Genomic DNA, 16,027 nt, shown 5'->3' on the forward strand with positions numbered 1-16,027 from the left:
AACAGTAAAGAACTACTCAGAGCAATTCCATATCTTGCTCATGGTACTTTGGACCTGACATTGCACTTCATGCAAGATGGTATGGCTCTTAACATGCAAACCTTCTACTAATCAAGTTTTAATTTTCTAAAAAGTATTTTTAGGATAAGTGTGTCAGCTACATATTTAATGTAAATGCAAATGAAGAGAACACTTTCCACTTTTCAAAAAAAATAGTATGATTCCTGTTCCCCAGCATCCTCGTTCAGTTATTTTTTGAAGAGATTAAAAACTCCCCAGAGAGACCTGGGGAAGCTGTAGGACATGCAAGTGAGAGGAAACAAAAGGGAAGAGAAATCGTGCTGGTAAGTTAAATTTACAATGTTTCTCAACCTTGATAACTTTAAAATAGGTGGACTTTAATTCCCAGAATTCACTCTCTTTTAAAATTGCCAATGTTGAGAAATACTGAGAATTGAAGTAGTACTTTCTATTTGCTGATAGAAAATCAATCTCAGTCATTGCAGTTTTATCAGTTCCCAAACCACTTTAGACGTTTGACTGAATTAATTCAAGGTAATTTGCAACTTTCAAGACCTCCAAGCATTCATTCTGAATGCCTCCCCATCTGCAAAAATTAGAGACAGATTAGTAATCATTCAGAGAAGAGGAGGCAATGAACACTTTTAAAAATGTTTAAGACAAGTTATCTACTCGTTAGCCAAGCATACTTTGAAAGAAGACATATTCATCTTAAATGCTACAGAGTCTCATGAATTTCAGAGTTCTTCAACTGATCAAAATGATTTCTACCAAAATTCGAAAGAGGCGATTTACCCACAATATTTCTAAAGCTATTGAAGTTATATCGTGTTTTCCTGAAAGTAAGACCTACCCTGAAAATAAACCCTAGTTTGATTTTTGGAGGTGGGCCTAATATAAGCCCTACCTAAAAATAAGCCCTAGTTTTGGGGCGAGGCACATGCCTAAAAATCAAGATAGGATGAGGGTGGGGGGTGGAGCTGCCCCACATGCCCCGCACCCACTTACCATTGCAGCCAGGCCTCCCATGAATTAACACCTGCCTCTCTTTGCCAGCCCACTTCTTCTGTAGTGCCTCTGGCCTGCATTTCACCATGGTCTTTCCGGAAGGCCTCTGCAGCCGAGAACTGAGCTACAGATTGAATCTATAGCTCGGTTCTCAGCTGCAGAGGCCTTCCGGAAAGGCCTCTGACAGCAAAATGCAGACCAGAGCTCCATTCTCAGCTGCAGAGGCATTTCCTTCGGCCACAGAAGTGGGCCGGCTGGGTGGGGCTGACTGTTTTTCCGCTGCAAGGTGAGTAGAAAAGACACTCCCCCCAAATAAGTGCTTCTTTTGGCGGCAAAAACAACAACAACCCAGGTCTTATTTTTGGAGAAACACAGTATCTTCCCAAATTCCCAGAGAACATGCTCTTAATACTTTCTTCAAAAGCTTCCAATATGTGCTTTTTAATCAAACATAAAAATGAAACAAAAAATGAGGTTTTATTTAGGTGAGTTGTATGGTCACAGATAGAGTGACTTTTATAATAGAATGAACTATATGCTTTCCTTGTTATCAAAAACTATTGAATTAAAAAGTTAGTAGTAGCGCTACTGAGACCCTTACTTTGGGGACACTTTCTCTCAGCCCTAGGAACGAAGCACTGGCAAACCATTTCTGAAAAACTTTGGCAAGAAAACTGCAGGGACTTGTCCCGGCAGTCTGAGAATTGGACATAACTGAATGGAACAAAAAAAAATTAAAGATAAGAATTTTTATCAGTTTGGGACATTATTTGGACCATGCACAATTGTCACGCTTCTTTTATTTTAAGAGGGAAAGGAGGAATTGCAAAGTTTAGTGGTCCCCTTCTCTAGTATTCATATGTAGAAAATGGTGTCTGTTTTTTTAAAGGGAGAAGCTTTTGCTTTCTAGTCATGGAAAAGAATCCTATCCATGTCAGTGGAAAACTAAAACAATTTACCTCAGCAAGTAAGGTCGTATCATATAATCATAAGGCATTTCATTAATCTCCACATCTGTGGATTTGGGTTTCAGAGTTTTATAAGCAAAGAAACCTTGTGCTTGAATCTTTCTCCAGTGTTATTTCGGAAGGCTGGTGCAGCCTTCTGATGCAGGCTAATTACATGATCTAAAAATATAGCTGCATTTGTTAATGGAAATGTTACACCAGTTGTAGAGTGCAGAGGGAAAGACAGATTAAATTTCCTGCTGATTATCATAAATTGCATATTAGATCAGAACCTTTCCAAGTGAGAACTGCTGTTCCGGAACATAAATATTGTGAGTAGGATAATAAATTGTTCAAACTTCCTTCTCAAATAAAGGTCTCCACAAATTTGTTCGTGTGTTCTGAAACTTATCAAAAAACTACGAAAGAACCTTTGATAGAGATCAACATTTTTTGAAAGTCATGGGAAGATTCGGTTTTCATAAAAAAAATAAAACGGATCAATAAAAATAACAATGATGAATGTGTATATTTTCATACATATATGTGTATCACAATGTATCTTGTACATGTAGTTCACATGCAGTCATGATATATTTATCAGAATATTTTTAGTATAAATGATAGCAGTAATAAGATAATGAGTTTGCTATAACTATTTAAATTACTACCTCCAGTTTGTAACATATATAACTGAATTTGTTAGTATAGATATTTCTCTCCCCGTCTATTTATTTTGTGCACAAGTAATAAAAAAATAAAAATTCACTATGGTAAGCTTCTGTATCAGGTTTCCTCAGATGTTCTGGATGAAAATTTATCATCTTCAACTGTTGTATTAAGAATATTCTGTTGAAATTGTTTGGGCTGTTTATTGCAACTTGATAACTATTCTAAATGAAAAACAAAAAAACAAAAAGCACCATTTTGGAGAAGATCCTTTTTCGCATTTATTGAACTGCTGTCTATACTCCAATTTTGTTGCTTTATTATTTTGATAGTGATGTAGATATAGCACATCAGAAGAAATTCTTTATATTTGTGTTATTAAAGTGTGGGAATCACTTTTGCAAGAGGTAGTGATGGAACATACTCAAAGAGGAATTACATAGATTAATGGACTATAATACTGTGAATACTGGTTAGTTATTATCACTACATACTGTCTGCAATATAGTTATGACCAAATAATGTTTCCTGTGGGGCATGAGCAAAAAAGTGCTATTGCATTCCTATATGTAAATACTTTCTCACAGGAAGCTGGTTAGCTATATATAGTGTATGCAGAATGGTTGGGTCTGATCCATTCTAGTTCTTAACCCTTTTCTTCTTCTTGATTTACACATGTTGAGAAATAGGATTCTTTCACAGGTACTTGAAATTCAGTTGGGATTGCTATAAACTATAAATAGATATTGTTGCTGCATTTCTAATACGAAAACATTCCTTCCAACTGAGACAAACATAAAGGAACTCCATATTGGCTCACCCAGAGATGTAACTCCTGAGTAAAATGCAATATAAGGACATGCATTCACTGTTTAGGGTTATTTGAACCTGTAACAGAAAAACTGTGCGAATTGCCACCTACATTTCTTTCCATTTTGGGGGTGGAGGTGGCGTTTGGGGACTACAAATAGGTTCCTGCCATATATTTCCAACATTTGTCTTCTCTCAAATCTGAATGATTTCAGAAATTCATAACAGATAAATTTTTATTTGTAGATAGCAAATTTAAATTTTTATCCCGTTCAACCTGTGAATGGCGCTATGATGCTTGTTCAAGTCCTTGTTTCAAGACATGCAGAGATCCTTTGGCAAAACATTGTCAGACTGTTCCAAAGTAAGTATTTTTATAATTTAAATAATAGCACTCTCTCTAAAAGGGAAATGATACATTGCCCATCAGTTTAGAGCAAAATAAAGGCTCTGTGAAAAATGTAACATTTCTACATACTTGAGGACTATCTTATTGTTAAGGCTGTGTAGCTCTTAAAACTTTCATAGATACCGTAATATTCTCCTCTGTCTTTAGTATGATCTTAGACCAGGCTACAGGTAGTCCTTGACTTATGACCACAATTAAGCCCAAAATTTCTGTTGCTATGTGAAACATTTGTTAAGTGAATTTTGCCCCATTCGATGACTTTTCATGCCACAGTTCTTAAGTGAATCGCTGCAGTTGTTAACATAATATCACTGTTATTAAGTGAATCTGGCTTCCCCACTGACTTTGCTTGTCAGTAGGTTGCAAAGACTGATCACATGATCTCAGGACACTGCAACCGTGATAAATGTGAGTCAGTTGCCAAGCATCTGATTTTGATCATGTGACCTTAGAGATGCTACCGTGGTTGAAAGTGTGGAAAAAGGTCATAAGTCACTTTTTTCAGTCCTGTGGCAACTTTGATTAAGATAGGCATAATATACTGGTACTACAATGAACTGTTGTAAGTTGAGGACCACCTGTACAAACAAAAGAAAGGCAGAACCTCTGTGGAATGGGAACTTTGCAGAAGCTGTTGTTTAAGTATGCCAAGGGCAGAGCACTGAAATGAGCTTTAGAGAATTTGGCATGGAGATGCATACACAGGGAACCTGCTGGAGTAGATTTTTGGAATTTTCTAAGAGTCAATAAATCATTCTAAAAGTCTTAAGTTCCACCTCATCCATTTGGTAACCTCTTTAGCTTTTTTCTGATCCTAGGGAGAATTATGCTCTGGTAAGAGCCTGTATGAATAATTTGCTTGTAATGGTCTTCCTTCATGTGGATTTAAAATGACCTGCTAAAAATTTGCTTCAACTATGTAGGACAAACAGGCAGAAGACTGGCAGAAGGCATTCATAAACACCAACTAGCAGTCAGAAGACATGATGAAAATTCTTTAATTTCACAACATATAGACAGATTTAGTTTCAGTTGGGAAAATGTGACAGTCCTAGACTAGGCCAAGTCCAAAAATGCCAGGGAATTTCTAGAAGCCTGTCACTCTGACAAATTAGCCATCAATAGACACATGGACATTAACAACATCTATAGATTATGCAACCAGCCCAAAAGGGAACCAAGAGACCCAAGTACCTCTCCACCAGCATTCAGCACCCAGATCAGCATAGATTAACTCCAAGGTTAACTTCAGACCAACAATCAGGTAAACACTACCCCAATCAAGAAACTGCCAAAGAGCCAACAGTAAACAGCCTGACCAAAGACCACCCACAACAACTCTGACAGGCAAGACACCAGAATAGAAACTGACAGCAAATCCTCCTTACTAACACTGATGATGTTTGGGTAATGAAACATCTGCAAAAAGCAAGCAAGTTCAGAGAGTATCAGGGACCCATCATTTCAACCCTGAGCTCCTTTATTGGTACATTATTCAGTACTTGTTTCAATGAGACATTTTGCTGTATGAAAAATTAATTATTATTAATCTTGTTTTAGAGTGGAAGGATGTGTTCCTATGTGTTCCTTGAATATGGTGCTGGATGAACTCACTCAAAGATGTGTTTATTTTGAAGACTGTACGTATTAAGTAATATTGATTCAAAATGATAGTGTCTAAAAGCTGTTATTTCAGGCTTAAATTTAGGAAAGTAATCCAGCTTAGTTATAAAGTTGCGTCTTCCCAATATAACAGAATAACAGAGTTGGAAGGGACTTTGGAGGTCTTCTAATCCAACCCCCTGCTCAGTCAGGAAACCTTATACCATTTCACACAAATGGTTGTCCAATCTCTTAAAAATTTCCAGTGTTGGAACAATATCTTGTGCAAAGGTTCAACATCTTGATGAAATGAAGATCCCTCACAATTACTACTTGATTGTTGCAGTTTCCCTATTATACTAACTGAAGTGAACAGGACTGTGAATTCCATTGCAGCATCTGGAGGAATATAGACAAGGTGTTGTCTTAAAAAAAACATACACTTTGTTCTTTTAAGAAAGTATACTCAAGTAGGTTAAGGTAACATCTTCAAGTCACTTCCATGTCCAAAGACCTTAAATCTAAGTCCTTATTTTGTGAGAATGCTGATTTCCTGACGTTTCTCCCCACGTAAACAATTTTATAATAGATATATATGGAACAGCTACATTTGGATTTACATCTGCTAAGGAAAAAAAGGTTTTGACAATCAGACACTGAAAAGATAAGAAATTATAAATGTGCCCAGTAATGGATTAATTAAATTATATTTTTGAAGTCAAAACATGTTTTGAAATGTTAAAATTTAATCTTTTAAAATTTTCTTTCTGAACAGATATATTAGAAATTAATAACAGTATATTAAAACTGTGCTATTCCACACACTTTTAATTCTGCTGAATTCAATTCTGTGTAGTATGGCACTAAACATGTCTCATGTATGCCATCTGTTTTTATCTTGTTTTAGGCATTGAACCAACAACTGAAGTTCAAATTCTACCATCCACTTTAAAGACACATACAGTGTTTGGGGCTCTTCAATCTTCCGCAGCAGTTCTGAGTAAAGAAATAGCTTTTTCTGTGACACCAGCATCAAAACTTAGAGAAACAACACCTGCATCCAAGCAGCAATTCAGTTCAACCATTGAAAAAGCTAAACTTTCAACATTTTCATTGCCAAATATTACTTTAGCTACATCAGCTCTTTCAGTTCAATCAACTTTTGATACAAGTACATTGGCTGGATTTTCACACCTGCTAACTGAATTTAGCCCCATATCTGTAGTTCCTCCTTCAGCAACTGATGTAGTTATTGACACTTTGCAGACAAGCAGTATGACAAGCTTTTCAGTCCCCTCAACGTCTACAATTACTGAAGCAGAGAGTAAATTAACAGCTACTCCCACTTCCATTGTGACTCCATCAATTACTACAGAAGACAAATCATTATACACATCTAGATTAGTTTCACAAATAAAAGTAATAAGTGCTCAGAGTTTCCTTACAGAGGACATAGAAAGAAAGCTTCAGAACATTACAGAAAGCCAAACCTCATCTATAATAGCAACAAAACCGGAGCATACAAGTCAATTTTTTACCAAATCGACATTGACATCTTCGGAAAAATCTTCCCCTTTGCCAACATCAAGGCAAACAACTCCAGGCAGCAGTAAGTCAGGAGTAACCCAATCAACTCCAACAATCACCAATGTTACTGAAACTTCATTTGCTCCTTTATTTACTACTTTAGTAGCTGCAAAACCAGTTCTAGAGCCAGGTTCTTCAGAAACAACAAAGACAACTGTTGCTTTAATCAAAGAACAGCTTAAAAGTACTATTATTCCAATAACTGCAGTACCAACACAGCTTCCCCACATGTTCGTGACATATCCAAGTGTTTTAGTTTCTACTACTAAGAAGGAAGTGCCAGAAACATCAAATGTTACATATCAAACAAGTTCATATTTTTCTTTGTATACACCTACATTCTCAAAACCTCAAATTTTTACTTCTAAACTTCCCAGAAAAACTGATTTATCTTCTACTACAATAGTTTCCAAAAAATATTTACAAACAGAGCAGCCACTATTTATAGTGCCAAGCATTACAAAGCCTGCAACTGCTTCAACTTACAGAGCTACACCTTTGTCTACAACAGTAACCTCTAAATCCTCAACTTCATCCGAATCATCAATTCCAATATCCCAGAAAATATCTACAGAACACAAAATACCTTTGCTCCTGAAAACTACAAGGACAAGCGTTCCAGATTCTGGTGGTGTAACAAAATCAAAAACAGAATCTGCATTTATAACAGAAGTCATAGCCACAGTTATCCCAGGTCCATTGGTCACTAAAAAGGTAGAATCAGTTGGAACAACTGAATATCCATTTATTCAGCATGCTGCTACTGATACGGAAAAAGCAACAGAATATCTTAGTAAAAAAGAATTGGAAAAAACTAGCAAGTTATACACAAGAAAACCATCTATTTCTCACCTTCCAATGCCCCTTTCTACAGTTATAACGTCAAAGATAGACACTGCCCTTGTTCCTTCATCACCTGAAATTCAGGTTCCTGTGGCTGCAGCTATTCATCCGGTTACTTCAGAGACCACCTACAGGACAGTACCACCAAGCACAATAGCTTTAAGTTCAACTCCAGAATTGACAGTAAAAGAATCTAGGGTTACTTTATCTCCATATACTAAACTTAGCAGCAGGTCATCAACTGAAGTAGCATCAGTCAAAGACATATCAACCTTGTTTTCTCCAGCTACCCTTTCTGTAACAACATTTCCTCCTATAATCTCTCTAGTGAACAAAACATCTTTGTTTACTTCAACACAAAAGATAACTGAAGTACCAACCACTGCAAAACCATCAGTTGAGACAACAAAGTCATCTGTAACTTCCAAGTTTGCCACCTCCTCTGTTTATTCTTCTGCAACAGAAAGCATTTCTACCCAAGTAAAAGACAAATCTGTTCTTCCATATTTGATAACACAAACCCCAGGGAAGCATGATTCTTTGCTGGCCTCTAAAGCTTATTTAACCACAAAAGGAACTTCTATAGCGTATCAGTTTCCAGTTGAGCAAACTGGTATTTATCCCCAAAGTACTTTAAGTACAACAGAGCCAGTCAAAATAGCAGTGCCTTCTGTCTTCCAAAGCACCTCACATCCGTTTGTTACCCCTTCAGTTGCTTCACATACTTCTTTATTTTCACCCAAAATCCCACTTGTAAGTGATAAAGAAACAACCCAGCAAATAATAGAGTCCTTTTCTACTGAAAAGCTAAGGCCTCATTTACCCACCACAAAGCAAGCATTAAGTCCTGCTCGGTTATCTGCAGAATCCACCACTTTGTTTCATGTATCAAAATCAACATCGCCTTCACTATTTATATTGGAAGCACCAGAAACTTCAGTTGTGAGCCAAACAGATTCACAAGAAAGGGTATCTGTAACACCTGTATCAACAGCTTTCACATTCGTGAAGACGGATGCTACGGAGAAGACATTAACTTTGTCTAAGCAAATGCCACTTTCTGCTATTTCTTCTAGCTCAGCACCCATAGGACTAAGTGGTCTCACAACTAAGAGTGTCACAAAAACATTAGAAAAAACAGCAGGAACAAAAGAATCTATCACGTCTTTATTTTCAGCGCTTCCTGATATTTCAGAAACAAAGAGCAGACCTTCCAAAATACTAGAAACTGATGGAGAAATATTGGTTACAAAGCTTACTCTGTCACCTTCAATTAGCAAACATTCACCAACGTTCCCTGCTCCACTTAGTTCTACTAATGAAACTGTAGTATCCAAGTCCCCATCTGTGAAGGAGGCAACAATAGCACCAACAAGCTCTTTGCCAATACTAACAATTCATCCAAATGCTACAAAAGCTACAGCAGTTCCTACCTATTCATCAACCAAATCAGTATATGATTCTCGCACAATATACACTGCAAATTTTACTACCATGTCCGGTGCTTCAGCACCATCTTTCATACCACCTGGAGAGATAGCAACTCAGCCAACATGTATAGTGAGTAACATAAGTAATTGGATCTTTCTCCAACCCTAGGAAGGGAGGGGGCTGTGTGTGTTTTAACTCAGAGATCATGAATGTATGATGTATATTAAAATATAGGCTCTTACATGTATTATTAGCTATAAATGTAGCTGTCCAGAGCTGTTGAAAGCCAGGTAGCATCCAAGCTAAACAAACAAACAAACAAACGTGTTTGTTTTTTGATAATTCTGCTCATGGGTTAAATATTATTGATGAAGAAGCTTAAGAACATATTCTGAGCTTTTAAACTACGTAGTATGATCATTTGGGGAAAATGTTTATGTATGTGCTATTAATTTTTATTTTATTTTAACAACTAGCTTCACTTTGTAATCTTGTCATTTTTATGATCTGCATACTATTAATGTTGAATTAAAGACTGAACACTTTTCAATGCTGCTCTTTCAGAATTCAGTCTTAATTCCAAAAAAAAAGTTCCTGAACACTTAAGGGATATTGGATACTTGGGCTCCTGTGTTCTACTACTTTGATTTCTTGAAAAAATATTTTCTCATTGTTTTTGTTTTGTTCAGAGTTGTAACCAATCTTTTCTAAATATGCCTTAGCCTGTCACAGAAAATGACTGCATAAAACATATTTGCTTAGATGGACAATTAATTCAAGTTAACCAATCACAGTACTGCCCATACAGTGCAACACAAACCAGCTGTGGATTTCTCGGATTTGCTGTTCAGATTAATGGCGACAAATGCTGCCCCAAATGGGAATGTGCATGTGAGTTATTAGTCATATAATGTTTATTTTTAAACTGCATAAAGCCAGTGAAACCTTGAACTTCAGATCAGGTATGGAAGGAACAGATGGTAGGAATTATTCCTGCCTTACATACAAAACAGTAGCATAACAAAAAGAAATAATATTGCACAAAAGCTGTGCAATGTATAATGAAACAGAACTCAATGAAGAGGGCTTAAATTTGAAATTATACTGGTAAACAGTGGTTTATACTGGTAAAACTTGCAAATCCTCTTTTGGACAATTCACTGGATATCGAAGAGAATGTATATTATGTAGAGATTTTACACAACAAATATTATGAGTTGGATTGAGATTCTCCAATTCTGGTTCTGAGAACATTTCTTTTAGAAGAAGGCAAGTTATATTTTTCATTGAATTCTTCCATCGGTGCTCCTTAAGATTTTGATACAGATTGTAGAAATTTCTGAAGTAGCAAGAAATGTGAAATGGGTATCTTTGTGGGAAATGGAAATAAATGCTGGACATTTATTTCAGAAAAGCAACCCTGAATTCAACTTACTTTGATCCCAAGTAAAATATGGTATGGAGACAAAATAATATTTTAAGATAGGAAATAGCAGAATTTCTTACTTTTCAAGCCTTGGGTATCAGCTGCACACATATTAGGATTCTTTTGCAGCACAGACCTATTTATTAGGAAATGACTTGCCAGCTTTTCAAGAATTATTTACTCTATTTGTTACATATTTTTATCTAATTTAACAAAACAATGAATTTTCATTTGCCAGTGATCATCTGTCTTTGTAATTTTCTAAATTAATAGTTCACATTATCTTTGATAGGTCGATGTACTTTCTTCTCTGATCTGAGCTTTATCACCTTTGATGGGCATCATATGGCTTTATTTAAAGAAGCATCTTATATAATCAGCCAAACACAAGATGAAGTTATAAGCATTCATGTTGTTGACGACAGAAATACTAATATGGTAATAAACTTTGTTTATTATTTTGTATTTATAGAATGTGCGCAAATGAATAGTCTTAGGCCTCTGATCCAATAGAAGCTTTGAGGCTAGAAGAGCATTAATTTTGCTTTTCTTGGGTGCTGATATTTGAATAATCCTTTCCATGTATTTTCAGATAGCGATCCTTTTTTAAACATTTTCTCTTAAATATCAAGACAATTGAATAAAGGCTGCAGTTGAAATTGGGATTTCATGGGAGAGGAATATTTCTATCACACTGCTTAACTTTATGAGATATGGAAACCACTTTATAATTATTTGTGAATAAATTCTTTTTTTGTTGATTTATTCAGGGGACCGTAACCTATTTCAAGCTAAGTCTGGCAATGCTGAATTTAACATATCTATCTAACCAGATTATCATTGATCGCTTAAGTAGAAAGGTAAACTTTAGTTCTTATGTTACTTAGTCATAGTTGTTGACCTGTGATAAAATGATGTATTAAGATTCTAAGTCATGATTTTTTTTATTTTATGATTTAAGTTGGGTGGCATAACTTGGGACCACCATAGAGTTCCTAATGATATTTATGATCTAAAATCCAATTGTAAGGGGAAATTATTAAACACATTAACTGATTGAATTGAATTGATATCATTTGAAATAAAAGTTAAATTAAATTCAAATGGATTCTTTCAACAATCTTTTTTTTTCTTGGCCTAGTAATTTTGGGCCTTTCATTTGAGGTGGCCAAATCTCCTAAAATTTGTGTAGTCCTTTTTACATCTGTGTTCAGGTCACGTTTTTGATTCTAAAAACCAAAGTTTCCAAATAAAGACAGTGACTTGAATAATTAAGAATAATTATTGCTTATTAATTTTATTTATAATTAACAAAAACAATGCTAATTATTAATATTTTATTTATTTGTATCCTGCCTTTATTATTTTTTACAAATAACTCAAGGCAGTGAACATATCCAACACACCTTCCTCCTCCTATTTTCCTCATAACAACGATCCTGTGAGGTGGATTGGGCTGACAGAGAATGACTGGCCCAAAGTTACCCAGCTGGCTTTCATGGCTAAGGCAGGACTTGAACTCATAGTCTCCCCCTTTTCTAGCCTGGTGCCTTAACCATTAGACCAAACTTATTTTATTACTTAATTATTTTCTGAACATACAGCTGAAGTAGGGAATAAGAACCTGTTAAGCAGTGATGGCATATTAAATCTGCTGTCCTTTATGTGATTATTTAAAAAATGTATTTAGTATGTATTCCTGTATTCCTGATGTGTTCCTCAACAATCATGCATAGGAATTCTCAGTATATACATATATTTTGCAGTTAGTGCTGGAATATTTTCCGTCCTCTTTTTTAAGTGTCTTGTAATTTTAATCAGTTTTATAAGGCTGAATAAACAGAATATATTTGATAAAGGTTTATTACTGCATAATTGCAATTGTCGGTCAATATGAAAAAGCAATGACCCAGCCTTGAAGCTAGTCGTGACACTTAAGTTAGCTAAACTGTAGTGCTATTGAGAAACAAGGATCTTTTATTTGTTTTTTATTTTAGCCATCCAGAATTTTTGGAACGTCCAGTTAATTTTTGTTTCTACTGTGAAACTACAACAGAAATAGTTGTTTAAATGTGCTGTTAAGAAATATATTAGCCTCAGTAGGCAATTTTAAAGTTTTTGGGGAAAAGGGAAATTACAACAACATCCAGCTTTGTTGCTTTTCCCCAGTTGGAATATGTTTTGATTTCTCTTGTATTTCCTTTCTATACTTCAATCAAATCATATCGTCATTATGTTTCTTAAAGAACTTAATTTCTCACTGGCTTAAGCAGAAAAAGCTACCCATTGTCCTAATGGCATTAAATTATACCCACATAACTTGAGTCATAGTTCTCTAATCCAAATGCTGCCTGCATTTTGATTTGCTTCCTCCCAAGATTTGCTACCTAATTGGGACTTAGGAATTTAATATGCAAGTTGTAGAGATTTTCATTAGAAGTTCCACTAGAATTTATTTGATTAAAAGATTTGTGTTTACAGAAAAGGAACAGGACTTGTTAAAAGTATTATGATGACAAAATACAAACTGTAATCTTAAGTGTTGCCTAAATATCTCTTTACATGTTTTCTAGATAGTGGTCAATTCAAAATATGCTTGGCCTACTGTTAAAAAATATGGTTTTAAAATTGAGGACACTGGCTTTATGTATCTTATTAAAACCCCAACAAATACTAAGGTTCAGTGGTTCCATAATACTGGGATGATGATAATTGAACATAATGCAACCAGTGATAAAAAAACAATGGGATTGTGTGGTAAGTAAACTTTAGTAAGATTTATTTTGTTATATTTTACTTTATTTCTTTTATCGTTATATACTCACCTGCTCAGCATACAATTTTGTTAAAGGGGTGTGTCACATTTATTTGTTTATAAATTACATATATTGCAACTTGAAGAGTAATTCTGTAAGAAAATAGAAAATGATACTATAATAATTGCTCACCAAAAGTATTTAAAGCTAAAGTGAGGCTAATTTTCAAAGTGCAGACTAAAAATGCTAAATTTGCCAACAAACTATCTGCAGTACAAATTTTAATACCTCTCAGGTCATATTACAGACAGCTATAGCTCAGTGAAAATGTTCTTCTACATTTAGAGTTTGTGAAACAGAAATATGGAGGCTGAAGTCATGTGAAAATAAATAGAGGACAAATAAGCAGAAAATGTACTTTACGTTATGCTTTCCATAAAGTCATATAAGGTATTTGAAAGATTAGTGGCCTGCTCTCTGCCTAAAGATAAGATTGTTCAGTATGAGATAAATTTAAAACAGATAATATAATCTTCTCCCTCACTAAATCTAAATCAGGAAAAGTGCTAATAGAAATCTGAGCTGATTTCTCCTATTGAGAAAAGGGTAAAGACGAACATATAGGCTATTGAAATTAAATGTAGGAACAAATATTTTTGTTTTGAATTTTAAGCAATATGTATCATTAAACAAAACACAGAAGGACCTCACTATGAAATGTATATGGCATAAATGTGCAATTTATTATGAGGTACATTGAAAGCTCAATTTTCTCCTACCTATAGTTTGTTAACCATATCTATAAACTGTTAGAAAAGTGGGCCTCTTTTAACCTGATGGAGGACTAGAAAGGAAAATGTGATTAAGTATAATTTCTTTCTTGTAATAACGATCCATCCTTCTGAGGTAGGTAAAATGAGGACACAGATTGTTGGGGGCAATACGCTGACTCTGTAAACCGCTTAGAGAAGGCTGTAAAGCACTATGAAGCAGTATATAAGTATTAAGTGCTATTGCTGTAATTGTGCCAATCTGCATGTTGGGCTCTACCATAACATAAGTCCAGCCAGTGGTAGTACTCTCTTTATCATGTCTAGACTTAGACTGTAATTCTGGATAGGGCCTTTTTGAAAAGTCAATCAGACTAGAAAGCCTGGAAGAAAGAAATGGCAAACCACTTCAAGAAACCTGCATTGATAGGTCACCAAGAGTTGAGCTCAATTCCCAAGACCATATTAAGCTTTCAAGGTTTGAAAGGTTTCCCTACTCTCCAGCCTTAAATAATGGGTTGCTCAATGACCCTTTCCAAAATTGATTTGCAACAGCCCCAAATGAGCATTAAGTGCAATCATCTGCTTGAAGGTGAACTTTAAGAAACTAAATACTAGTGTTCTAACTTATCATCAGTCTGGTTCAATAATTGATGCCTTTACAAAAAAATTTCCCCAAACCTGCCTGAAGACATGGCAGAAAGACTTCTATGAAGTTTCAGATCTTACAAATAGTAATGTTGCTATAGGGAAGAAACACTTGAAATAAATATTAGTGACAAAGGAAAAGGACTTGTTAAAAGTATTATTATGACAAAATACAAACTCTAATCTTAAGTGTTGCCTAATTATATGTTTTCTAGATAATGGTCAATTCAAAATATGCTTGGTTTACTGTTAAAAAAATGGTTTCTGATTTCAAATTGTTGCTTTGACTAGCTTCTTATTTTTGTTTAACACTGATCTTAAAACAAGAAAAAACAATGTTTTAACAGTCTCTTGAGCTTTATTTATGCTGAAATTTATGTAGCAGAAAGACCTGTTGTTTGGAGTCAATTCTTGACTTAATATTATATATTTAAACTTATCTTTGATTATATCTGAGAAACGTAAGACAGAGATTTTGATTTGAAATGTTCTCCCCTTAGAGCAGGGGTGTCAAACTCGCAATGTCATGTGATGTGTTGCAACGTATCACGACTTTTTTGCCATTGCCAACAATGGGGTGGGCGCAGTTTTGCTATGATGCATCTGGCCCACGGGCCGGCAGTTTGACACCCCTGCCTTAGAGGGCTGTTTGTTATCTACATTGACATCTTTTTGAGCTTGGCAAAAATTGTATTATAATCCCAGACTTTAAAAACTTTTATTGTTTAGAATTTTTCAGTTCAATTGATATCAGAAATATTGAAATGTATAAAAAATTATTTATATTAGTGTGTGTGTATGTATGTGTGTGTAAATTATTAGAATAATTTTATAATTTTTTCCATAGTTTCATAAACAAACAAACAATTAGGAATAGATGAAACCAAAATGTGAGACAACATATATAACTAAACAAGATTTTGGGGCAGATATCTTTGAAATGTTACAATGTAAAGATGGAGTTAGAATTCCTCAGTTCCAATTCCATTGCCACACGGAAACCGTATTAGCTTCCATATAGAATCCTTCAGTATATACAAACCTTTCTATGATTATATATACTGTAGCAGCTTTTTTTTATAATGCAGTGTTTAAAATAT

General features: G+C 34.9%; 1 protein-coding gene across 1 annotated transcript in view; it reads left to right on the plus strand.

Moving 5' to 3' along the window:
• The window catches only part of OTOG (otogelin), a gene marked incomplete at its 5' end in the record, with an annotated part of 112,550 nt that overhangs the window by 79,264 nt on the left and 17,259 nt on the right, over positions 1-16,027 (plus strand). The window contains 7 exons of the mRNA XM_083349691.1: positions 3,706-3,819; positions 5,425-5,504; positions 6,374-9,456; positions 10,050-10,218; positions 11,046-11,191; positions 11,524-11,613; positions 13,327-13,510. Of these exons, the coding sequence (XP_083205817.1) occupies positions 3,706-3,819; positions 5,425-5,504; positions 6,374-9,456; positions 10,050-10,218; positions 11,046-11,191; positions 11,524-11,613; positions 13,327-13,510 (3,866 nt within the window). The remainder of the gene's footprint in view (positions 1-3,705; positions 3,820-5,424; positions 5,505-6,373; positions 9,457-10,049; positions 10,219-11,045; positions 11,192-11,523; positions 11,614-13,326; positions 13,511-16,027) is intronic.

The sequence above is a fragment of the Vipera ursinii genome (genome assembly GCF_947247035.1).
Source record: "Vipera ursinii genome assembly, chromosome: 1".
Taxonomy (NCBI): Eukaryota; Metazoa; Chordata; class Lepidosauria; order Squamata; family Viperidae; genus Vipera; species Vipera ursinii.